Here is a 24,166-nt window from a genome sequence, read left to right on the forward strand (position 1 = left end):
AGATGGGCCCTGGCATCCATGCAGATTGCACCCTCTCTTGCCAAGGTCTGACATAAGTCCTAGAAGTCCCCTCTGAGGTGCACAACCCTAATGTCACAGGGAAGCTTTCACCTGGCTGCACATGAGTGTGTCACACTTGGAAAGCCCCAGCTGGAGCAGGTCCCCCACAGCTGAGCCCCGAGCAAGCCCAGCCACAGTCCTGCTCAGCCCCCTGCCTGGGGCTCTGCTTTGGCCACCCAGACCCCCGTGGGACTCACTTGTCACGCTCACAGACAAGCAGTGTGTAGGAAAACCTGCACTAGTCCTCGTAGTGCAGTGGGGGACATGGCTGCCCAGCACAAAGGGCTCTGACAGACCCTGGCCATCCCTCCTGGCACAGGGAATTGCCCTTTCCTCCCACCCACCCTAAGAAGCCCGTGCTGATCAGCAGGCTGAGGTGTCTGCCTTCTATCCACACCCTATAAAAACTTGAAGAGAGGGAAACACGAGGAAGAGAGGGATGGAAGATCTGGAAAAGGGCCTTGGTGTGCAACCCTTTTCCCAGTCAGAGGGGTGGATGTCCACATGGCTTCTGGCAGCATCTGTCCCTGAGCAAGGATGAATTTTTCAGGGGCACTCATATGTTTTCTAATTGTATTTCCCACGAACTCACACTGTCCCATGCTTTCTGAAAGAAGGACAAGCATTTCTGGGGACCTCCTCTGAAGATGATGGAGAGAGGAGCACCCGGTGCTTGTGCTTGGCACGGTGGGATGGGAACGGGGCTTATTTTCCAGTATGGTCATCTGAGATGCCCCCTGGGGACGCAGAGATGCTGCTGCCCAGCCCCACCACCTCACCTGCAGCGTCACCAGACTCCTCGGGGGCAATAAGGTTCTTTCCAACACCCTAAGGGAAGTTTCCCTTGTGGATGCGTGTTCCTTTAGCAATCACATTCCCACAAAAAAAAAACCAAACATCCTGGGCCGAGTGCCCCTGTCCCTGGGCCGGGTTCCTCGGTGCGGCGGGGCAGGGTTCGCTCCCCGGCGGGGAAGCGGCGGAGCCGGGCAGGGCTGCGCGGCCCCCCCCGGCCGCCCATCACCGCTCATTTCCTGGCCGGGGCGATGGCAGGCGGCCGGGCAGCACTTTCCCTTCCTCAGCCAATTGCATCTTCGATCCGTATCGGAGGATCGCGGGGTGTGAGGCGCGGGAGAGCCCGGGGGCCGGTGCGGCGGGGGCTGCCACCAGCGCGGCGGCAGGACGGGGAGGAAGAGGAGGGAGAGGAGCGAGGAAGAGCCCCGGGGCGGGCAGTCCCCGGGGTCGGGCCGCGCTGGCCGACCCAGCCGCTTAAATGCAGCCCCTGGGACACGGGCTCCTCTCTGATGAGACCGCTCCAGGGCTGCCGGGGACGGGGCGTCGTCGTGGGGACCGTCACCCTCTGCCTGGCCGCCGGGTGGGCTCTGCAGAGTAAGTGTCGCTTCCTCCCCCCTGCTTCCTCCCTCGGCCCTTTCCTCTTCCTCCTCTTCATCCTCCTCGGCGCTACCCTCGGTTCAGCCTCCAGCGCCCGGCATCTGCCCGGCCGCTCCCCCGGGGATCCCCACGCTGGGCTGCCAGGCGGGGATGGGGACGGGACCTGGGGGGGGCTCAGGCAGGCTGGCAGTCGCCTGGGAAGGCTCGTCCCCGGTCCTGCTGCTCGGAGGAAGCGGAGGGGCTGAGCGGTGCGAGCCCGGGGCTGCAGCCCGGCCGCCCGGGCGAGGAACCGCGGCCGCGGGGCGACGAGCCCCACGCCCGCTCCCGGAGGGGGCGGCTCCGAGCAAGACGCCTTTACACCCCCGACGCCCCTTCACCCCCCGAATTCCCATCAACGGAGGGGACAAGACAAAGGAGGAGGAAACAATCCCCTGTTACCCAGCCCGACGGGCTTCGGATCAGGCTGGGAAGTGGCGGTGGTGAAGAGGGAAGGTGGATTTCAAGCCAGCACCCCACGGGTGGTGAGTGGGGACGGGGCAGCTCACAGAGACCCCGCCGGTCCCCTCCGAGCGAGAGCTAGAGGAGGCTGCAGCCAGCCCCCACGCCTGGGAAGTGGGGTGGGCAGTGCCACCAGCGGGTTTGGTTTGGACACCTTAGCTGTCTCCTTCATCGTCAAGGTGATGCACAAGCAGGACACTGAAGGGTGGAGGAACTGTCACCGGAGTTTGAGAGCTCTGTTTTAGAGCTCTGTCCCCCCCGTGGAGGCTCCTCGCGGGCAGCCCTTTCCCACCCGCTCCCCGGCACGCTGCAGGCCCAGCTGTGCTGCTACGGCCAGATCTGGGTACACAGAGCCACGCTTCCAGCTTTGACTCTCAGGCAGGCGAATGCTTTGGAGCGCAGCAGCGTGCCAGGGAGAGCAAACTCACCGGAACCCTCTTCTCCTGGGTGCACGTTCTACTGGGCGTGAAGGGTCTGGTTTTGCAGGCAGCAGGGCGCAGTGGCCTTTGACAGGGCGCTGCAGGTGGGTGTGATGTTTGCTCTAAGGGCTGATGCAGCGCTGTTTGGATTAGACCGGTTCGGGTGATCGAGGCGGACTGCATTAAAAATATTTTTGAATGGTTATTGCATTGCCTTTTTTGGCTTTATGTGCTGGGGAGGAAGGGAACAAATATTTTAATGGGAGGTGGTTTTTTTTCTTACATTTACCTTGCATTCACATATTCAAAACAAAGCCATGCCTTTATCAAAACATAAAAGGGTCACCGTGGTGAGACACTCAGCCCCTGTCTAGTCAGAAGCAGAGCAAAAGGCCTTTAAATAAACCCATGGAGCAGAAAACAATTAGAACAATTTGCAGTGATTACCAGAGGTTCCCGTCTGTTCTGTTTCTCTAGCTGGCACAAACCCCTTTTTCACAGCTCTGGTTAGTCTCCCACACACGGGCTGAACGGCAGACCACAGCTTAGCTGAGGATGAGCTGAGCTACCCACAAAGCGTGGTGTCCATGCTGGGACTGGGCAGCACGAGCGTGACAAGATGCCCACGAAGAGGGAATCCCAGGAGCATTATCTTGGAAAAAGCCTAGGTCCTATCTGGTTAAAAAAAAAATAGAGAGTGGCTGGGGCTTTCTCCTGTGCTGGTGCCATAGATGAGGACCTGGGAATCAAACTGGCTTCTCCAGCTTCCCCTGCCTTACCTTGACCTTCTGAATTCTGCTAGAGATCCCAAATAGAGTGAAGTCAGCTTGGAATTCATTTAACCCTCTCTCCCCATTTGTGATTGCTCTGGGGTTTTGCTGGCCATGGCGAGTTCTTATTTTTTGATAGGATTTTTAAGAAGAATTTCTTTCCCTTGGACTTTTTTTTTTTCTTTCTGTTTTTAAACCAGTCTTTTCTCTGACGACTCTGCAGAACCTCCAGGAGCGTCCCCAGGGGTCCTGCTTTGCACTCCTTCAGCGTCGCTGAGGGTCTTGTCCTCCCTCCCTGCTGGGTTACAAACATTTGCAGCTCAGCATTATTTTTTCAGTTCTGCTCTTGCAGCCAGGCTGTTCCCACACTGTGAGAGGAGAATGGGTGAGCTGCTCCAAGCCAAACTAGGAAAAGGCATTCAGCAGCAAGGCTTACCCTGTGCTTCTTTTGCCTTTTGTCTGGTTTGATTTTTTGCAGGTAGATAACAAGATTTCAGTCTCTAGCCAAGTGTCTCAAACATGCCACTAATTATTAAAAAAGTAATGTATGCCAATTGAAACTCAGATATTTGGTGTTTATCCAAATCTTCATGCAGAAATACCCACGCAAGCAGAAATTACTGCAGTTACACATTAAACTAAATGGTCAGTTCAATTTCACAGTGTTATGAGCAGCTCTGTAATCACATCAGTGATGTGATTAAATTAAATATTCTTTCATGTGCATTTTTGCCTGGAAATCATCAAGAACATGAAGTCCCTGACTTCACATGGAACTCTGTACCTTTGATTGCATGCAATTTATCTGCACTGGCATATAACTGGCTGCCTTTACGAAGCTGTTGTCTCAAACGTTGATTACGCATCCTGAAAACACGATGAAGTTCTTGCCAAGTCTTCACATGCTTAAGTTCTTGCTACAATTCTTGCTTTTGGGGGTTGGCAATTAATTAATATAATAGGTTACCTTGGCCACGGCGATTAAACTTTCCATTTAAATGCAAGATTTTAAAGGAAAGCCAGTTACTGATGAATAAAAAACCATTGCTCAGTTTTCAGGAAGCATTATGCTCCCTTACCCAAAAAGACACTCTCCTCTTGGGTATTGAACCACTGAAGCACATGCAATTGCTTGTTCTTTATGGTGGAAACATTTCCCCTGACTATTATTGATTAAAAATGTGTATTTAGTCTTTAATTTAAGTATGGATGTTCCTTTTATGGTCAGCAGAAAGGAAGGGAAACTGCAAAGAATAATCCATCCTCTCTAAAAACAGCCCGCTGTGATGGGTGGGATGAACCACCACCCAGAGGTTCCTTCCTGCCCAGGACAGTTGGTGCAGCATCACCTCCACACTCATCACCCTCCTTTGTCTTTCAGCTCCTGGAGGAGTATCATTAGTTGTCCCACAACCCAACATCAACGCAACAGTGGCACAAAACATCTTGCTCTCCGTTGAATACTCTTGCAGAGGCGTCGCCACCATTGAGTGGAAGCACGTGTCAAGCTGGGGCACCACCAAAATCGCTGAGTGGAAAAGTGGGAATTATGTCAACATATCCACAGTGTACAAGGACAGAGTGACTACTTTTGAAAATGGCTCTATACAGCTTCTGAATGTGGGCATGAGAGATGCCGGCTACTATTTTATCACTGTAACAGAGGAGTATGGAACCAACACCTACGGCACCATCATAGTTAATGTTTACGGTACAAACTAGACAGGAGCTCTTGGCTTTACCCTGCGTTTCAACATTAATCTGCTCATAATCAATTTTATAATATTATTTTTTTTCTGTCCTCCCTGCAGAGATTATCTACGAAGATTTACATTTTGTAGCAGTTGTCTTTGCATTTCTCGCTGCAGTATCTGCCATTTTGATCTGCTTCATGTGGCTGTGTAATAAATCTCTGCATCTATTTCAGAAGAAGACAACAAGCAAACTAACAGGTATCTCTCTCTAAAAATGCAGTCAAAGCATAGGGCTTTCAAGTCTGAATTGTGAACCCAAAATTCACTTGTGATTTGAGCTATATAAGTGCTAAGCAGGGACACTGAGAAACAAGACTGGAGGGGATCAGTTCAGTTAATCTGTTCGACTCTTTACTAGCTGAGGCAACTGAATAATAGGTATTTAGTTGCAGAACAATCCACAGGACACCTACCTTATATATTTTATATCAGAAATCACAAAACACTTCCCAACTTGCTAGCTGCAAAACTTCGGGAGAAAAGGCTAGAGCTGCAATAACCTCCCCATCAGAGGGCATGAGTCAAAGTCATGAGTCAGTCATCAGCAGCAATGTTCTCAGGGTTTGCACCAGAACGTTGCCTCCTGGGGGAAAATACCTAAATGGCCCTTGGGAGTCGCCCCCACCTCACTTCATGGAGGACTGCACCCCTTCCTCTCCCCTCAAACTCCCCTTTCATCTGTCCTCACGTTTGATTCAGTTGTGGACTCCAATGAACACTGAATAATATCAAACCCAGACTCCTAACACGTGCCAAAGACACCAGTCATGACAAGCAGATCAAGGGCTACACTGAAGGGAACATTCACGTATTAGAGAAGACTTCCCAAGCCACAGCCAGGGATATTCAGCCTAGACAGCAAGGCAAGGTGCCACGCTACGGGTCTGGGCTCAAGCTTTGGGCACATCCTTGGAACAGGAGGTTTCTTTTACCACTTCAAAACATCTCAAGCGTTTACCTCCCTTCTTTGGAAGTGCAGATCCACTAGTGGTTTCTTGCCCTGTAGGTAAAAGGTCTGTATTTCTTCTCTAATAAGTGCTGCTTAAGCTGCTACACTACAAAAGACAGTCAAAGTATCAATATTTTACTAGACCAAGGCAGACACTCAAGAACCCTAAGCCTCACAGCCCAGACTTTGTGTCAATTCTGCAAAACCTAGTATGAGAGGAAATTAATTTGGCTCCAGCTATCTCTTCCTTTCTGCTGCTCACCTCCTGCTCTTAGGGCTGCTGCAGTTTCCGTGGTGCACACACCACTCACAAGCTTCTGTAGCTACTGAAAATTTTCCTGTCATGCCAGAATATACAGGCTTTTGTTTGGATAAAGCCTCTCCTTCCTCCAGTTAAAGCCAATCTTCCTACAAAGCCAGAGTTTTTACAAAGTCTGAATCAAATACACGTATTTGGCAGACTTCAGGAAAATCACAGCTCTGGAGACTTGTTCTGTCATCTCCCAGAACATGATCCAAAGCCAGGACCTAACTTCTGCCCCAATTCCACCTTAGAGGAGCCCTCCTTTCAAAAGCCAGGAAGAGAGGTAGAAGGACGGGCCCTGTGGACTTTAAGTTTTCCTAGTGCCTTTAGTCGTGGAAGAAACCAGTGTCACTTTAAAGATTGTGAGGGACTGTCTATGCAATTAAATATTTTGAAAAGATGCATTTAAAACCCAATTGTAGATGAGTAAGGTTGAGCTAATATTAAAAAGTTCAAAATGTCTCGGCTATTCAAAATGTCACAGCGTTGTTAATTTTGGAACGCCGACCTTCCAATCCATTTGCCAATCAATAACAATATCCTTTTATTTGCAGCAAGTACAACTGAAGAGATTGAATTGGAAACCATTGAGTGTTAGCCAAGGACTGTCTCATAACAAAAATAACAATTCTACCTCAGGAGAAAATATTGGCAAGGGAAGCAAGAAGAAACCTAAAAGGTAAACCGTTTGTGACTACTGTAGAAACATCCTGACTGGCAAATTAATCAGACATGAAATCAGCAGTGACTGATGGAGCTGTTTTGACCTGTTAAGAATTTGGCTCTGCGAGCTAAGGTCAAAGTAAAAAAGAATATGCTTTCATGCTGAGCACGAATGCATTTTTGTGGCTAATTAATAAAATCTACAGCCTTTACCGCTCTTAAAAATAACCAACCAACCAAGCCTCTAAGATCAACCCATAAAGGAAATGATCATGGCCTTGAAAGACACCTGTATTTTGGCTATAGCAAGTCTCCTATTACAGACAGAGCAGCCATTAGCATCCTTCAACATAATTAATTTAATGTCTAATTACAGTATTACATTAAAAAATTAATTGCGAGGATTGAATCCTGTTTATTGCACCTACGCTGCTACTTTGGGGCGTAAGGAATTTCCTGAAGCTCTGAAGACAAACTGTAATTCTTTATGAGACAAAACTGAAACAACGCCGAGCTGGTCAAAGTTCCCCCTCTTACGTTTCCAATTGCTTATACTGCCCCAGGATATTAACACACATTTTATGACATTACGAGAGAAGGTTATTAAAACAAGGAACTACACACAGGCACTGAGGAGAACGCTGTCTATAATGATTAGAGTGGTCCAATAAAACACTGGCACATCACGCCAGCAGGGTGGCTAAATACTAAAGAGTTTCATTGTGGAAGACGTCGTGTCCTTTGCAAAATTAGACTATTCGCCAGTGGGCTATCTGGGAAGGAAAAGTTAAAACAGCATTGCTTTGTAATTTAGTATTTACAAGTACAGTTCCAAAATTGCTTGTTGAGAAGCCACCTTTGCTTTCCCACGTTGTAAGGAAACATGAAGAGATCTAACTAGTGTTTCCTTGAATCTCCATATTGCACTTAGATTTTCTACCTACAGATCTGCTGGTGGGAGTAACATTTCCTTTTGTGAGTGAGGAAGCACTGAACTGACCAAGCTTCAAATTATCCTGTTTTGTTTTTGTAAAGAGAAGAATTTTGCAGTGTGAAATAAACTTTGAAAATGTAAGAGACCACGGACTAGTCTGTGTCTGCAGATTGCCACGGGGCTTTTTGAACCGAACTTCTACTGCCTCTCTCACACTTTAGATCACTTGTTGGCAAAAAGCTTTTCCAAGAGAGGCTGCCAGAGCCTCCCCTCTGGTACAATAGGTTAGATTTTGAAAAATAAAGAATTTCTCACCGGGCGCATAAGGATGCAAACAGACTTTCCCCAAGGCATCCTGCCCACAATACCTTTAAAGAGTCATCCCCGGGCTGAACCTGCCATTTCTAGCACAAAGGGCCTCTCCATCACTCTCATATTCGGGTACCAGAATCATCTGGTTGCTCCTTCCTGCATCTAGGACAAGGGGTCAAAAAAGGTGAGAAATTGAAAAAAAATAATCATCCCAGCTACAGCACATCTTGGGAAAGTAACAGTTTTTCCTAATTCTTCACTTTAACTATGATTACCACTCTTCTCATCTTTCAGTGAATTAAACTTTGACGACACAAAAGTTTTAAGTGCATCTTTTAATCACTAAGCTTGAAGTACTCTCTAAAGTATCCATACGGGAGACAGAAAACATCATTAAATGTTTTTTTTCTGTTTATCTATTTCAGATTTGGTGGTGTGTTTTTTTTTTTTTAATCCCTAAATCTTAGAAGTTGAATGAGAAGTTACGCGTTAAGCTGAGCCGAGATAATGGCAGGTGCTCTGCCAGACTTACTTAAAAAGGACAAAAAGCGCCGCTTACATGTAACACCATTATTATCTGCAACCTTGACTTGAATATTGTAATTGGTAAAGTCAGGGAAGGCATGTAGGCGTGAATGACCTTCTGAATGCACTGCTCTAATTGTAGAGCTCACTTACACTTTTAAACTACAATATCTGAAAGCTGGGATGAAAGTAGAAAGTGACCGCTTAAAATTCTTGAATTTAAGATGCACTGTAACAGCAGTAGGAAGTTTCCAACCAACACAGTTGTTCTACCTCAGCTTGGCTAAAGATACAGCAGTTTCAGGCACCCATCCCTGGCTACCGACGCTGGTGCCAGCCTTGCTTTTAGGTAGTAATATCCTAAATTAACAGGGATGCAAAGAATATTCAGTGAGGACCCACAGTACAGTTAGCCTATATACTGCTTTACTTACAGTTCCTTGCCCACCAATTCTATACAGAATTCGATATGCTTACTCTACACTTGTAAAATAGTCACATTTTCTGAAACTGGTGTTTGTCAATACGCATCATTAACGTCAATATCTGATATACAAAAGGTGAGGCTAAGCCGGCTGTAGCAGTTTGCTACACTGGAGGTGACTGAAGCATCTAAAGTCTTCTGGCAAGCTCTTAAAGTGGAAGTTTAGAAATTAATAGCTATTATTACTCCAGTGGTAAACTCCATGCAGAACAGCAGCAAATTTATTATTTAGAGCATTCCAAGCGATCAAAGGAATTAAGGCATTTTCCATTTAAATTTTAATTAAAGAGATGTCCAAGTTCACAAGATCGCTTTGGCAATCAATTGTAAAGGTCTTAATCATCCATTAATGTTGTCATTTCATGTTCAAAGATGCACCACCAAGAATTTCAAGACTGTCCCTGTTAGAAGCCTAATCAATCTGTTTTCCATTATAATTAGGAATCCCCGTGTATTCAACACTAAGAGACAGATTTGCCAGGTCCCTAACCTTTCTTTTTTTTTTAAATTTTTTTTGCAGCTGGGCCTGGAAGTCTTGAGAAACGTCTTCACTGTTAATGGGCAGCGCCTGCACTTCTGCAACACAAGAGAAGTCCTCTTGCATCCGCTGTTTCTTTTCAGGAGGGGACAAACCCTGCAGCTGCGAGACGCTGACACCTCCACGGTGATCCTATTACTTGGTAATGAAGAGCTTATCTGGTGAAAAGGCTGTCACTACACACAGACCTCTAGATTTAGGTTCACAAGAGTGAAGTCTTAAGACACATTCGTTTCACATGCTCATCTTCTAATTACCAGTATGAGAAGACTCATTGTGTGGCCAACACAGTCAAAGCAGCCTCATTATAACAAGATGCAAACAAATGCTGTGCTGTTCAGTAAGGAACAAACCCCCTCTCTGCCTGTAACCGTGGAGTCTCTGCTAGGCCAGCAACAGGCCCTGTCATCACAGGTGTTGCCTAAGATTCAACCATCTTTCAAGAAGATCAAAAGACTATTTTCAACTTCTATTCAGCTTTTTTTTTTTTTTTCATTTTTCTAAGTCGTCTTGGCTAACCCATCAGGAGGTGGAAGGAAAACCCTTTCTCTCTCATAGTTCAGCTGCACAGAAGCAAGTACTTCCAGGGACTGAACTAACAAGATGTTCCACACCGGCAAACACCAAGGGAAGTACAACAGCTGCTGTGGATACACACGGAGCAGCAGCTTCCCACAAGCAGTTGCTTAATATATACTTCCTACAACTATTCTTTATTGCTCAAGAATACAGCAAAATAACAACTGTCACCATACAAGTACGAAGTTAAATTTGAACATGTTCTATGTGCAAGAAGTTCTCATATATATATATATATACACACACACACATTCTCATAACACACAATATGGACAGAAGTCTGAACTAGTTCATACAGACAGCTTTCCAAAAGACCTTTAGCAATTAATCATCAAACAAAAGAAAAGCTTTGTGTGCACCCTGCTAGAAGCTTCAAGAAGGCTACAGTTACAACCAAAAAAGACAAAACCATGACTTTTTTTATTTTAAAAGAACTCAAAAGAGCTGATCTTCAGGAAGATATTATAATTTCCCTGGATGATAATCAGTGCCAGTGAAGGGAAAAAAAAAAAAAAAGAACAGCATAAGCATGTAAGCATGGAGATCCAAGGTCTGCTGCATGAGAGTTACCTGCTCCTAACCAGACGTGAATTTACAGGTCACCCACAAACTCAAATTATCAGGCGAATTTTGCAAGGAGAGTAAGACCCCTTCCTCTACATGCCTGCAAAAAAAAAAAAGACAGAAAACACAAGCAAACGACACCACACAGGCTCCTCTGCAGCCATCAGAGAGAAAAGACGTTTGCCACAAGCTGCAACTTCGTAACACTCTCAAACAAATCACCCAGTGAATACATCTCTCAGAAATGGGTCACCCAGAAGGCATATCAAGCCCCAACTCAAGAACATCACACAGTGAAGGCTGTTGCTTGAAGTTTCGTTTAGCTTTAATTTTTGACAAAGGAGCTCTGCTCCTCCTGTTGTCCCACTTCTAATCAAACAAGTCCATCAGTCTCCACAAGGAGAGCCATTCCCTGGGGTATAAGACACTAAAAGGTGTACCGATAGCACAATTCAATTCCATTCGTTTTCTTCTTTCAGAAATATTTGCAAAGATCTATTGAGAAAAGGTAGGGGCATGGAGGGAAATGCAGTAACTCTGAGCAGACATGTTTCATGCAGGAAAGACTATTGAATTTAGTTTTATCAAAGAAAAATACATTAATTACTCAGCTATGTTACTCTAGATAGAGGAATCTGCAGAGATACGGCTGAAAGGAACTTTTTCAAAAAGTTGTATTTTATGTCATTGAAAAAAGTTTTATTACAAACACTACAATGGACGCATCTGTACAGGAATAAATTTGCTTCTGCCTTCTAGTGTTGCCCCATAGGTTCCATTTTCCTTTGCTGCACGGGCAGGGATGGTTCGCAGCACAGCAACGATTCAAAGCCTCCACGGAGGGGCCGACAGAGTATTAGCACGGAGTCAGGGCGGCCATGAGGAGTTCCATTTTATACACAAAGTTACGTCCTTCCATTTTATTCCACTGAACTTCCTTGAAGGGCCCTCGGAGATGATTCCACTTGTTGTCTTGCAGGACATCGCCTTTGGGGAGATCCTTGCACTGACTCCGTGGAAACTGAACCATAACTTTGCTGCCACTTTCCGGACCGTTACGTACTGCGATGAACAGAGAATTTTATAAGCACTTTTTCACTGTAGGAATTCCTCCTATTAAATATCCTTCCTCACGTATGCTATACATTACTCCTACTCAATTCCAAACACACTGAAAGCAAACAAGGGAAATTACCTAACTATTTTTTTCTCTTTGAATTTTCCCCTCTCTCATCCCCCACTTCTGTATGATTTTATTGCCTTAGCACTGCATGTTCTTGGCTAGAACAAACCAGAGAAACATTTGACAAAAAAACCCCAGGTGTACACTTTACAGATGCATTTCTTTTTCCCTAACGATGCCAGGAAGGGCAAAGGTATTTTTGCCAATTCTTACCCTGGATGTATTCCCCACCATTCTGTTGAAAAAAGCGATTGAAAATCCACTCAAAATGGTATCTTTATCTCAAACAGACAGGAATGAAATCACTCAGGATACCTGTTACTTTTAATCATAAAATTCTGCAAGACTGGTGGAGGGATGGTGGTGTTCCCTTGGCTTGGATGGGAAGTTCTATGTTTTGATGTTAGGGGTGGGGGTGGTGTGTGTTTGTTTTTTAAACATGCAGTTAGGGAGATAACAGCTTTCCCCTCACCTACCAAGCCAGCCTTCTACAAAGAGATGACTATCAGGCTGACCAAACGTAATTTCTCCTTCATAAATTGATGCTGACTATTCCCCATCACCTTCTTGTCATCAACACGTTTGGAAACTTGCTTCTGGGACTGTTTTTTTGCCTTATCTTCCCAATAACTGCAATGAAGCTGAGCAGACAGTAGTTCCCCAGATTCTCCTTCTTGAATGCAGGATGTGACATCTGCCTTCTTCCGGTCCTCAAGAACCCTTCCTGATCACCATGACCTTTCAAAGATGACCAAGAGTGGCCTTACAATGACATCAGCGAGCTCCCTCAGCACTCACGGATGTGTCCCACCTGGTCCTGTGAGCTTCTGTATGTCTGGTTTGTTCAAAGGTTCTCTAACTCAATCCTCCACTACTGAGGGTAAGTCTTCTTTACTCCAAAATTTCCCATGGGTCTCAGGGACCTGGGATTCCTGAAGGCCAATCTTAAGACCAAAGCAGAGAAGGCATTGAGTACCTTAGGTTTCCACATGTCCTGTGCCAACAGGTCCCTTCCCCATTTAAGAGCAGGCCCACATTTTCCCAATTCTTCCTTTTGCTGCTGACATACCTCTTGAAGCTCTTCTTGTTGCCCTGTACATCCCTCACCAGGTACAGCTCCAGATGGGCTGTAGCTATCCTATTCCCATCATGCATGCTTGGACAGTCTCCCTGTCTTCCTCCCAGGTCAACTGATCCTGCTTATAAACCCTTGCAGCTTCATTATGTCGTGAGCTCCCTGTTCATCCACATAGATGATCTGTCACCTTTACACAACTTCCTGCACACAGGAATGACTGTTCTTGAGCTTAAAAGAGGTGATCCTTGAAAAAAAATAATCAGCCAACTCTCTTGGACCCCTCTTCTCTCTGACCCATAGGCCAGTATGCCATAGGATTCTTCCAAGAAGATCCCTGAAGAGACCAAACTGTTCTCATAAGTTCAGAGTTGTGATCCTGTTGTTAGCCTTGTTCCGTTCTCTCAGGATCTTGACGGTTTCTGTAATCTATTTTTTCTGTGCTAATTCTAAAAAATATTTTCAAGCCTCTGTAAATTAAATCGAGTTAATATTAAGTGGTTTACTGGGCAAGGTATTGATTGATTCTATCGAGGTGTCAATTCCATACACAAAAGAGATAGTCTCTAGACTTCTATAGAGTAATGTCAATTTACAGCAAAATATTCTAGAAACAATCTCAGGAAGAGACTTACAAAGCCTGAAGAATTCACTTACGAATTTTAAGGTTTTTTCCATACATTTGCAATAGAAAACACTACCTGAAATGGCATAGTCTCCATTTGGTGATGCTACAGTTATCGCTGAGGCGTTGCCAATACTCTCCACCGGCCCCAGACCAACATGATTACTGAAACTCAGCACATGCCAGCCCATAACCTTCGCAAGCTGCTGAACTGCATGGACTTGGTGCTGTGACATCTGAAAGATAATAAGAAGTTTGTCTTCTGTTTAGTATTTGCACACCACAGAAAGAATTGCATACTGGTTTTAAAAAACCTTTTTCCTTCTGCTGTACAGTAGTTATTTATAAAAGTGACTTTTGTAAGTTCTCGAGTTTCAGAGGAATTTTTTTTTTTAACATATATGCTATATAAGTACCAGGAGATCGTTGTGTTATTTGAATTTAGACTAGTTCCTTTGCAGACAGAGATCACTGCATTAAGCACTCTATGCTGTCAGATGAATTTTTCATAGATATATGGGCTTATGCATTTTATTGTGTTGCTTTCAATTTACCAAAAACCTTTATTTAGGTTTCAAGAACTAAGAGATACAAACAGGATTTTGAAATAATCCTTTCTTTGAATGGAAATAAGACCTCTGCTGTAAAATAAATAAAATCTGTGAGAGTATTATCATAGCAAAGTCAGAAAAAAAAAAAGTCGAGGTTCTCAGATGCATGATTATCTCCATTAATACTCAAGTGTAAGCATCAAGGTTTAACAGCTTAAAAGTTTAAATGCTACTGCTTTTCTGTATCAAGACTTAACACTTGTAACGAGGAAGAATCTAGTACTGTTCAGCAGTTTTCTGTGAACAAGTCTGAAAATACCTGAGCAAAAAGAGATACCATCAGCAGAATCTGTTTCAACTCGTTTTCTGTGTCATGGAGTTTCATGTAACTGCAACAGGCCAACCACTGTTATTAAAGACCTGTATTTTGACTATTTATAATGCATAGTAGGGAGACTGTCACTTCTGACTAAAACCAGCAGCTTGCTCTAAGCAATTAAGAAAACACAGTTCATTCAAATATCAGCCGATTTAGTAATGGCTGATGCAAAGTGAACGTTAACAAGACAATGTTGAAATGACAGTAATTGTGGGCTCATTAAGATCTCTACTCTAGATAGGACTCGGTTACAGTATGTTTCATATATGAAACACCTTGTTGTCTGCTATGACTCTCTCTGACTTGCTCTGAAGTAAGCAAAAATCTTAGCGCTCCTGTAACGAGTAGCATAAAGAAACGTTGTTTTAAATGGAAGGGAAGAAGTTATTATTACTACTACCTTAGTAAAAATTGGCATTATATTTTAGTAACAGGTGCTAAAGCCACTATACAAACACACTGAAAAATTCAGTCATCCACCTTCCTATTTTCACTACCTCTATTTGAAGTTTTCTAACATTTTCTACATAGATAAAGGTGAGATTCTAACTTCTGTTTCCCAAACACTACAAGAAAGGGAAGAATAATGTATACGAGTCTACCTGAGATAAAAGGAAATCCTGCAGTTCTTGCTCTTGATGGGACAACGTAATAACTCTTCCATCTCTATGCACAACTCTGATCTGTTCAACTCCGATGTTCAGCTGTAGCTGAATGGATCTTTGAAGACAAGATGCATATTTATTCACAATGTATTACAACACTTACAGAATCCCTCCCATTCACTTGCAAGATGCAGATGGTGCAAAGCCTATGGGAACACAACAGCAACTCCAAACATTTCAGTTACCACAACAGCTCCCTCCCTACTTCAGGGACATACTCTGTGGCATGTTCCCAGACCTAGTCCACTGCTTGTTCAGGTCAAGGAGCCTCCCGAGGTGCCTCACAGCTCCCTCACTGCCACTGCGCCCAAGCTTCCTTCCAGAGGTGCAGGAGAAAATGTTTGTACTCAGGGCCTGTTCTATCCTACAGCCAAGACTTGGGCAGCGTGTATAACCTGGAACTGAGACTGCAAACGGCACCAGCGACCACCGTTTGCTCCACACTCTGGAGACAGCCAGAGATGACTGCTCAAAATGGAAAAAACAACTGTTTCATCCACTGTCAATACATTTTCTTAGGGTGCCTGTTCCCCCTAGAACTCAGAAAAACACACTCACACGCAAATAACGGGCTCCTACTTGTCTGTCTGAAGAGACTCTAAACCTGTAAAACCCAACTTGAATACAGTTTGCCATTGTTGCATGCTTCTACAACTAGAAAGATACATGTATTTTCACACTTACTTGCATATCTGTTCATATCCTTGAGAAGTTATTAGAACTTTAACACTGGATTCATAAACATCATTTATATTGGACCAGTGGGCCTGAATCTGCGGATCCTCAATGCGACTAGCCAGACTGTCAATGGTTCGAGCGGTTCTAGAAGACAGAGACATATTCCAGCCACAATAATCTAGACAGTTTGTGCTGTTACCTTCTTTAAATGAAATGAGTCAGTTATTAGTTTGGGGTTGGGGATTTTTTTGTGGCACACACAAAAAAATTGCAAGTTTTTACAGAACGATGTAGATCAAAGTTCTGTTTCAGCACCAGTCTGGTGCTAACGAAGCACACTTGTTTACTCTGCGTATTTCACATGCATTCCGCAGAAGTATTAAAGTGACATCACTACTCAGTATCGGCTACTACACAGCAAAGAATAATAAAAAGGATTTACACAGTTTAAGAAAAGTAGGGACAACTATCAGCATCTTACATCACAACTGTCACAGAGATCTCAAAGAAATCTGATTTTTTTTTTACTAGCTGAGTGTTGTTTCCTCATATTTGTGATATGTTATTAGCTCTTAGTACTTAAAAATAAAGACTATTTGAACAATGAAAGAATTAGCTGGTTTTAAGAACGCTGAAAAAAGATCAGTTGTACTCTACATAATGGTACATTTTATTGTAACTTTAACAAGAATAGCCTGTGACCTACCTGCGTCTCAAAAAGATATGTTTTGCCTGCTTTATTATTTTTTCCAGAAGCCCTTCATTCGACTGTAAAGAACTGATATCATTTTTATCAAAAGCCTGGGGTCCTGCAAGTCTCATTCTCTTGTGGCCAAAAGGCGCACTAGCTGGATGCGGCATCACCGTGGAGCTCAGGGTTTGCTTGTGACACTGCAACAAACAACAGATGATATAAAAGGAAGTGACCAAATAATATAGGTGCAAGAAATAATATATATATTACAATATGCTGCTTCACATCAAGTTTTTTAAGTGTACATACTTTCAAAAGTGTAATTTTTTGACTTTATAAACTGGACAGCACTTTAAAGCCAGCTTCACACTCACATATTGCCTTCCCTGTTTACCCAGGTCTTCCAAACCTTATGGAAAGGGACTGTTAAGAAAAGGTGCTACATAACAAAAATTTGGTATGGCAGTAGCTCCTACTAAGAAGTCTGCCTTATATACATCTCTGGAGACAGACAGTGTGGTCAAACAAAAATAACGGAAGCATTTTAGAGATGAAAACTGAGGTACAAAGATTTAGCAACCTGTTTGAAGTCAAGAAAGGAAATTCGTAACAGAGCTGGCACTGAGCCAAAGCTTCACAAAACCCAGTTCAGTGTTTCAAGCACTGGACTATTTCACATGGCTGCATGACTTGCAGAGCCATGCTCTAAGGAGATGAACACTCTCTGGAACACAGTTACAGAATTGCTTTGATGTCTAAAATCATGCTCCTTTCCTGATCAGACACAAGCTCAACCTTCTACCCCAGGTCCTTCTGCTAGATTGTACGAGAATCTAAAAACACTGAAGCAGAAAAGTGCACCTCAAAAGAAGCAAAGTTATTATGGTAACTGGTGGTTCTTTCTTCATGGGAGTACGGTCTGAACAGGTACTCACTTAAAGTATTTGACAAGGACTAATTAGACACAAAGGAAAAAGGGAAACTGATGTGCTCTACTGGAAAAACCTTGCATGGCTTTTCTGGAGTGAGCAGCCGGGCCTGAGGTTAAGCAAAGAACATTCTTTACTCAGTGAGGAACTCCCCAACCACCCACATATACTAAAACTGTGCGGTAGGTTGCCTTACATGAATGAATAGAAATTGCCTGGCCTCTAGTGGCACTCTGTTGTTACAACAGTGCCACGCGCTATGTAGAAGTCTGAACAAAAGCCTCAAAACTCTTCAGTTCTCTACCATAAACACATTACCTCTCTGATAAGTTGATGCAAATTATGTTCCAGAACATAGAGATGATCCTCTGGATTCTGTTTTTCAGAAGCAGACTTTTGTGATTTTTTGTCATTGGAAGAGTGACACAGAGAAATTGACAACTGCAAACCTGTACAAATCAGATTAAATAAAAAATAATAAATGAGGACACTGGCAATTGTCAAGCAGGCTACTGAGCACTTCACTTTTACTTCACATTTTATAGTCAGGAGTTCTACAACCAGTATTCACTCTATCGGAGAAAAATCAAAGAGTGACGTTGAAGAGCACAGCACCAAAGGCAAGTAAGACTTGCTACTCGCTGAAGCGTTGACAGGCCAACCATTCACTCACTAGCTGCATTTCACACCAATTTCTATGACTCAACCCCACACAAAAAGAAGAGTCCCCAGAACCCCATTCCTTCCCAAAAGAAGGAATGATTTACCATCATCCAAAACTTAAGCAATCCAGAAACACAGTTCTTCACAAGATATAATCAGTTGTGTACTCCTTGTAAGAACAGAGGATTCACCAGCCAACTCTGAGCCATCTTTATGCTGTTTAATTATCCTCACTGAAGAGCATTAGCCCTCGTTCCTCTGAAGACCCATTAACTCAAGTCTTAAATTTCACCTGCACGCTATCCAGGAGCAACAAATTATGCACAGCTCCAAACTGCAATGTGCACGTGGCATTACAGTTGACAGCTTTAAGTGCTACTGTCAAAAAACACAAATCACAAACAAAACCAATCCGAAATCCACATAGTAAGAGCAAACTAGAAACTGAAGTGCATTATTTTAATTTTTCTATACTTAGCAAGCAAAATTCAATTTTTTTTTATTTTTTTTTTTTAAGAACAGAGTGTAAGAAAGGCCCTATCAGTCAGAATTTCAGTTCGCGTTCAAGCAAGTAATCGTAGGTTAAGAAGTCTTAAAAAGTTTCCTACCTGGGAAAGGCTGGGAGATTATCTGATTTTTCACAACAATGTGAGGAATTTGTGATTTAATTTGAACGGCTTCCCGTGACAGCTGGGCAAAAATTTCTTTACAGAGAAGAACATTCTGTGCAGCCTCCAACTTTGTCTGCCAGTGTGGAGAACCTGAAAATATAAATCAACGTTTGCAGAAGGAAAGAGCAAAAAGAAGCTACCAAGGTAGCTTCAGATACCAGAAATTGTGCAGTAGCTGTGAGTAATCACTAAGATCAGGTAGGCAGTATCTTCTATCCAAATTGAGCATTTTCAGAACTTTATCTCAGTTAGGCAAGCACTTTAAGATAACACTAGTGCACTTTACTTCAATATTATATATATGCATATTGTGAACTGCAACTCACTCCCTTCTGGAACTGCATACTACGTTCCCAGGCCTTTTGTGAACTCTGCTTATGAACCCCTGCTTCTGAAGGTACAATTTACTTTCAATGACACTTCTAGCTTTATTAAATTCACTCTACAACAAACCTCCAAATAATGTTAAATTCATGTACATGCTTTCACAGGATTTATAGGCCACAAATTCTTGGAAGATTCTGTTCCGAGTAAGAACACGAGCTCCATACTGTACCCTGAATACCCTATGAAATATATACTTACTACAACATCCTGCCTATGATCAAGACAGCACAAGCATCTTGTGTCACAGATCATCGTGAAATAAAATCCTGCCAGTTCTTTTTAATCCTAAGGAGTTAAGGATGAATTTTGAAACCCAAAGGTTTACACTTCCAGACACTGTCACATGTCAAATGAATCAAGCTACTATCTGTCAGGTGAGCTGTTGGTAATAAATGCACATGCTGCCAACACGCTTTCAGATTCAGAGAAAACATACAAGCCACGGAAATAAAGGATGCATTTTGGGCAAAGTTAAGAGTGAATGGATATTTAGTCCAGTTGAGCCACAGTATCTTGGTTTGCTTTTGGTCACGTGCTCAAACTCTTAATGACTAAATAAAAGGTGCTCCAGAATACCAAAAATATAATCCTAGTAATTTTATTTCAGAAATTGATTATACATATGAAAAACTGAAGGACTACACTTTGAAAGCATTACCTTTCCAACACCCAAGCAGCACCTACACAGAAAATTTCAGTTTAAATAAGAATATTCTTGCTCACTCTTCTTTCAGGCTTGAATTTTGAAATAAACATCAGATGCAAACACATTTCTTGAGAATGTTTTCAGAAAACAACATACAGCTAGCTATACCTGGTTTTGATTTTGGCATGGGTCTTTTAAAAAGATTGACTGTCCCAAGGTCACCAATGTCTGGAGCTTGTTTCTGAATAGAAACCTAGGCAAAAAGGGAATATTATTTGATATTTGTTCTCTGTTGAAAGCATACAAATAACAAAACAAACCCCACGCTACATTACTAAAGCTTCTCTGGCAAACCTTTATATAGGCTGATCCTTCTAAATCACTTGGAATTTGAACATCCAAAGGACAGTAATCCTCAGGTATCTTTTTATCCAGGTCAATGTCAGTGTTCTTTATCACCTCAAAAGTGCCATGATGAAGAAACAGGGAACCTAAGAAAGGAAAGGCAAAGACATACATACTATAAAGCATCTTCTGCAGATGATGAAGCTCATTCCTCTATTTTGGAAGAATATGCATTTCTAAGTCTCCAAACCTCCACAGTTGCACTCGACTCAAATGTCTTAATGAATTCTTAAAATAAAACAGGTAAATTCCAAAGCTCATTTCAGCACATCAGCATCTCAGTCCTACAGTCTACCTGTCAAGTGATCAACTACATTGTCAATGCAGAATTGCTTCTGTAAAGGAATCTGTGTTATAATCCCACACAGTCAGCTTTTAAAATCGCTTTCTAGGTTGAGGATGGCAGGATATTTTCCTGATAATCAAACAAGTTTCCTCCTTTTAGAATTATGTCTCATAACTGTAATAACATTTTATTATCTGATATTATTTGTTATTTAAAATATTCCGTTTTCCCAGTCCAAAATGTTATTTGCGAAAGATAAACATCCATTTTTGAGAAAAACAAAAGATCCTACTGTATACCTGCACTTCTGTAGCTCAGATCGCCAAGAATTTTGTCTCCCACTTTCCTCAGCTTCCAGTGCTGTCTCAGTCTTAGCAGTTCAGAGTTGAAGTCTCTTTGTCGCTTATTTTCCTGGTTTTCTGCAACCGATTTGGATAATCTCTCTGCGCCTTTCAACAGAATTTGAGCTGCTCCAGCTAATGACTTCTTTTTGGAAATCAGCTGTAGAAACTGAGGATTCTAGTAACAAAGAGAAAAACTTCTTGTGTCTTAATTCTCCAAATATTATTAGTGCAACTAATTGACAGTCACTGATAACTTAGTTTTGCTGGGTATTCAGTAACTTATTTAGAATAACTTTCATGACATTATTCTATAGCCATAAATAACATTTTGACTTACAGGTTCAGCAAAAAGACTTTTGAAATCAGCTTCACCTCCCATTCTCAGCCTTCCCCCAGCCCATAAAGCACATCACAAGGAACATTTTACTAGATCTTGTATATATGATACACAAAAAATACCAATGAAATAAAACCTTCAGCATCAAGTCTTAAGAACTACACTATTAAGTAGAATATACCTGTTTTGGAGGAAGGGGATCCTGCACAACGGGATCTAGAGTCATGAACTTCTTATCCTTGACAATACTCAGAACATCATACAACACACACATCTCAGTCAGAGCGCTTCTTAAATTGTTCCTCACTGAATCCCAAGGCCAGAGGGATGGCTGAAACTTGACCAACCCTAAACACAAAACAGAAGAAGGGAAAACAAAGGATTGTAAAAAGATACCGTGTGAGGGTCATTCTTAAACCACAAAGTGATCATAACGTCATGAAATACAACATAACAGCACGATATGCGGGTCTATCCTTTTCCACTCTTTCACTGTAACTTGCTGGGACTCGGTCACGAATATCCCGACCGTGGGTACCCACGGGGAAAGGTAGGCCAGGCCCAAGCGCCCGTGGGGCCGCAGGCCGGTCAGCCCACAGCTCGGCAGGCCTCCCTCAGCTGCAGCTCGGGCACAGAGCTCAGGCTTCGGACACACCGCCCCTCACCTTCTTCATCCTCTGCCTCGCTCGGCTCGGCCCAGGCGCGGCCCGCCGAACCCGGCTCGTCCTCCTCGGAGCCGGAGCCCTGGCTGAAGTCGATGCGCTGCGCCAGGCGCGCCAGGTTCTGGGACATGGAGAGGGGCTGGAGGTAGGTCTCGCTGCCATCCAGCCCCACCTCCTGCACCTGCTTCTCGCACGCCGACTCGATGCTGATGCGCACCGCCGGCACGCCCGCCATCTTGGTGCGGCCCCCCCACTGCCGGGCCAGCGCACGACACCCCGCCTCGGCTACGGGCACCGGGAAGGGACAGGGCGAGAGCCGGGCGGGCTCGGCTGTTTCCGGACGACGCTCGGGAGGGGGCGGGGCCAGCGCCGGGCGGGCTCGGCTGTTTCCGGAGGGCGCGAGCGGCGGCCCGGCCTGAGGGGACGGTGGCAGCGGCGGGGCTGCCTCGCGTTGCTGCTGCCACATTTCCACCGCCCATGGCAATACACGGCCGCTTTCCTTCTCCCCCTCACGGCACAGCCAACCCCCAGCCGGGTTCATTCCGTAGGGATGGAAGAGACCGGTTCATAAATTTTGTTTCGGCTATTTTGTATATTTCGGCCAGTATGCGTGTACTGAAAGGGAGCCTCGTGGTAGTAGAGTCTCATAAATTGTACTTACTTACTTAATCTTCAGAAATGTCCTTGTTCTGCAGAATGTTATCTTAAGTAAAGAAAACGTATACTGGAAAGTAACCTTCAAAACAGGAGCTTAAAGGATGGGGGAGTATCGGTGAGGCCGAAGAAACCAGCCTCGGCCGACAAGGCTGTCAAGGGGGCTGTGAAGGCTGCCAAGTGGGCCGGGTTCATCTAGAGGACAACTGATGAAGAGGAGGGGGATACGACCACCTGATGAAGTAAACCACCACCGGAGTGCTTGTAATTACTAACAATGGACAGTAGATGACAGCAAAGACCGTGAAATAACTTGTAGCGCGCTCGACTAATCAAAGGCGTCTTTCGGCTAATGATTTCTTACAGTAGGCGTGCTTGTGGGTCTGTGAAAAGGTGTGAACTGGACCTGCAATAGGTTAGGAGGCCGGGGAGAATGTGAGCTCCAACTTCCCAACCAATGGGAAGAGACACAGAAACCCAGGCGGCCGGGATAGAGTATAAAATACCTAAAAACTGAGAGATTAGCTGTGCCTCTGCTTGGAGGTGCACCCAATTCAGCACTGTTTTGTACGCTTTTTTTAATAAACCTTTTTATACGTTTTTAATCTTTGATTTGATGACTGGGAACTGAGAGCTGGGACTCTTTAGCCTGGAGAAGAGAAGGCTGAGGGGAGACCTTATTAATGCTTACAAGTATCTAAAGGGCAGTCCAGATGGAGCTGGACTCTTTTCAGTGGTTCCCAGTGACAGGACGAGGGGCAACAGGCACAAGCTGGAACATAGGAAGTTCCACTCAAATAGGAGGAAAAACTCCTTTACGGTGAGGGTGAGAGAGCACTGGAACAGGCTGCCCAGGGAGGTCGTGGAGTCCCCTTCTCTGGAGATTTTCAAGACCTGCCTTGATGCAGTCCTGAGTAATGTGCTCTAGGCAATCCTGCTTTGGCAGGGGAGTTGGACTAGATGATCTCTAGAAGGTCCCTTCCAACTCCAACAATTCCATGATTCCGTGACTTTGATCTCTCTTACATTCTACGTGTGAGCTGGCGTTTCTCACAGGGATGTGGCAATTTTTCTTTTACAGCATTATTTTTGACCAGAAGCTGGTTTAATTCCCCATTCTGAATGTAAATTCACTTCTGGTTCCACATCACCAGCTGCGACCACGCAGGGAGCTCAACCAAATGGCAAAAAAAACCCCACAATAATAAATATTGCAATGAAATTGAAATCCAATTCTGGGTTCCCCAGTTCAAGAAAAACAAGGAAATACTGGAGAGAGTCCAGCAGAGGCTACAAAGATGATCAAGGGACTGAAGCACCTCTCTGATGAGGAAAGGCTGAGAGACCTGGGCCTGTTTAGCCTGGAGAAGACTGAGAGGGAACCCCATCAATGCTTATCAATATCTAAAGGGCAGGTGCCAAGGGAATGGGGTCAGGCTCTTCTTGGTGGTGCCCAGTGACAGGACAAGGGGCAATGGGCACAAACTCAAACACAGGAAATTCCATCTCAGCATGTGGAAAAACGTGACAAAGCCCTGGAACAGGCTGCCCAGAGAGGTGGTGGAGTCTCCTTCTCTGGAAATATTCAAA

The 24,166-nt window shown here is 44.1% G+C and overlaps 2 protein-coding genes across 2 annotated transcripts; one reads left to right on the top strand and one right to left on the bottom strand.

Annotated features, from left to right (window-relative positions):
* Positions 1-1,103: 1,103 nt before the first annotated feature.
* Positions 1,104-6,741, top strand: VSTM5 (V-set and transmembrane domain containing 5). The gene is made up of 4 exons (XM_074157811.1): positions 1,104-1,446; positions 4,518-4,847; positions 4,948-5,088; positions 6,698-6,741. The coding sequence occupies exons 1-4, from the start codon at positions 1,104-1,106 to the stop codon at positions 6,739-6,741; spliced, it is 858 nt and encodes a 285-aa protein (XP_074013912.1).
* A 3,358-nt stretch (positions 6,742-10,099) lies between these two features.
* Positions 10,100-22,171, bottom strand: MED17 (mediator complex subunit 17). The gene is made up of 12 exons (XM_074150695.1): positions 21,926-22,171; positions 21,442-21,608; positions 20,879-21,098; positions 20,243-20,379; positions 20,057-20,141; positions 18,793-18,945; positions 17,840-17,970; positions 16,605-16,789; positions 15,905-16,042; positions 15,158-15,275; positions 13,702-13,861; positions 10,100-11,804 (listed from the first exon to the last, which is right to left on the bottom strand). The coding sequence occupies exons 1-12, from the start codon at positions 22,155-22,157 to the stop codon at positions 11,599-11,601; spliced, it is 1,932 nt and encodes a 643-aa protein (XP_074006796.1). The 5' UTR covers positions 22,158-22,171; the 3' UTR covers positions 10,100-11,598.
* Between the last annotated feature and the right edge of the window lie 1,995 nt (positions 22,172-24,166).

The sequence above is a fragment of the Numenius arquata genome, chromosome 1 (assembly GCF_964106895.1).
Source record: "Numenius arquata chromosome 1, bNumArq3.hap1.1, whole genome shotgun sequence".
NCBI classification, from domain to species: Eukaryota; Metazoa; Chordata; class Aves; order Charadriiformes; family Scolopacidae; genus Numenius; species Numenius arquata.

Coding starts and splice junctions, on each gene's coding strand:
- VSTM5 (XM_074157811.1), top strand. CDS start 1,104: ATGGCAGGCGGCCGGGCAGCACTTTCCCTTCCTCAGCCAATTGCATCT. Junction 1,447..4,517: donor CGCCGGGTGGGCTCTGCAGA/GTAAGTGTCGCT, acceptor TTTGTCTTTCAG/CTCCTGGAGGAGTATCATTA. Junction 4,848..4,947: donor CATCATAGTTAATGTTTACG/GTACAAACTAGA, acceptor TCCTCCCTGCAG/AGATTATCTACGAAGATTTA.
- MED17 (XM_074150695.1), bottom strand. CDS start 22,157: ATGGCGGGCGTGCCGGCGGTGCGCATCAGCATCGAGTCGGCGTGCGAG. Junction 21,099..21,441: donor ATCCCCTTCCTCCAAAACAG/GTATATTCTACT, acceptor CTTTGTTACTAG/AATCCTCAGTTTCTACAGCT. Junction 18,946..20,056: donor CATGCCAAAATCAAAACCAG/GTATAGCTAGCT, acceptor TTATATTTTCAG/GTTCTCCACACTGGCAGACA.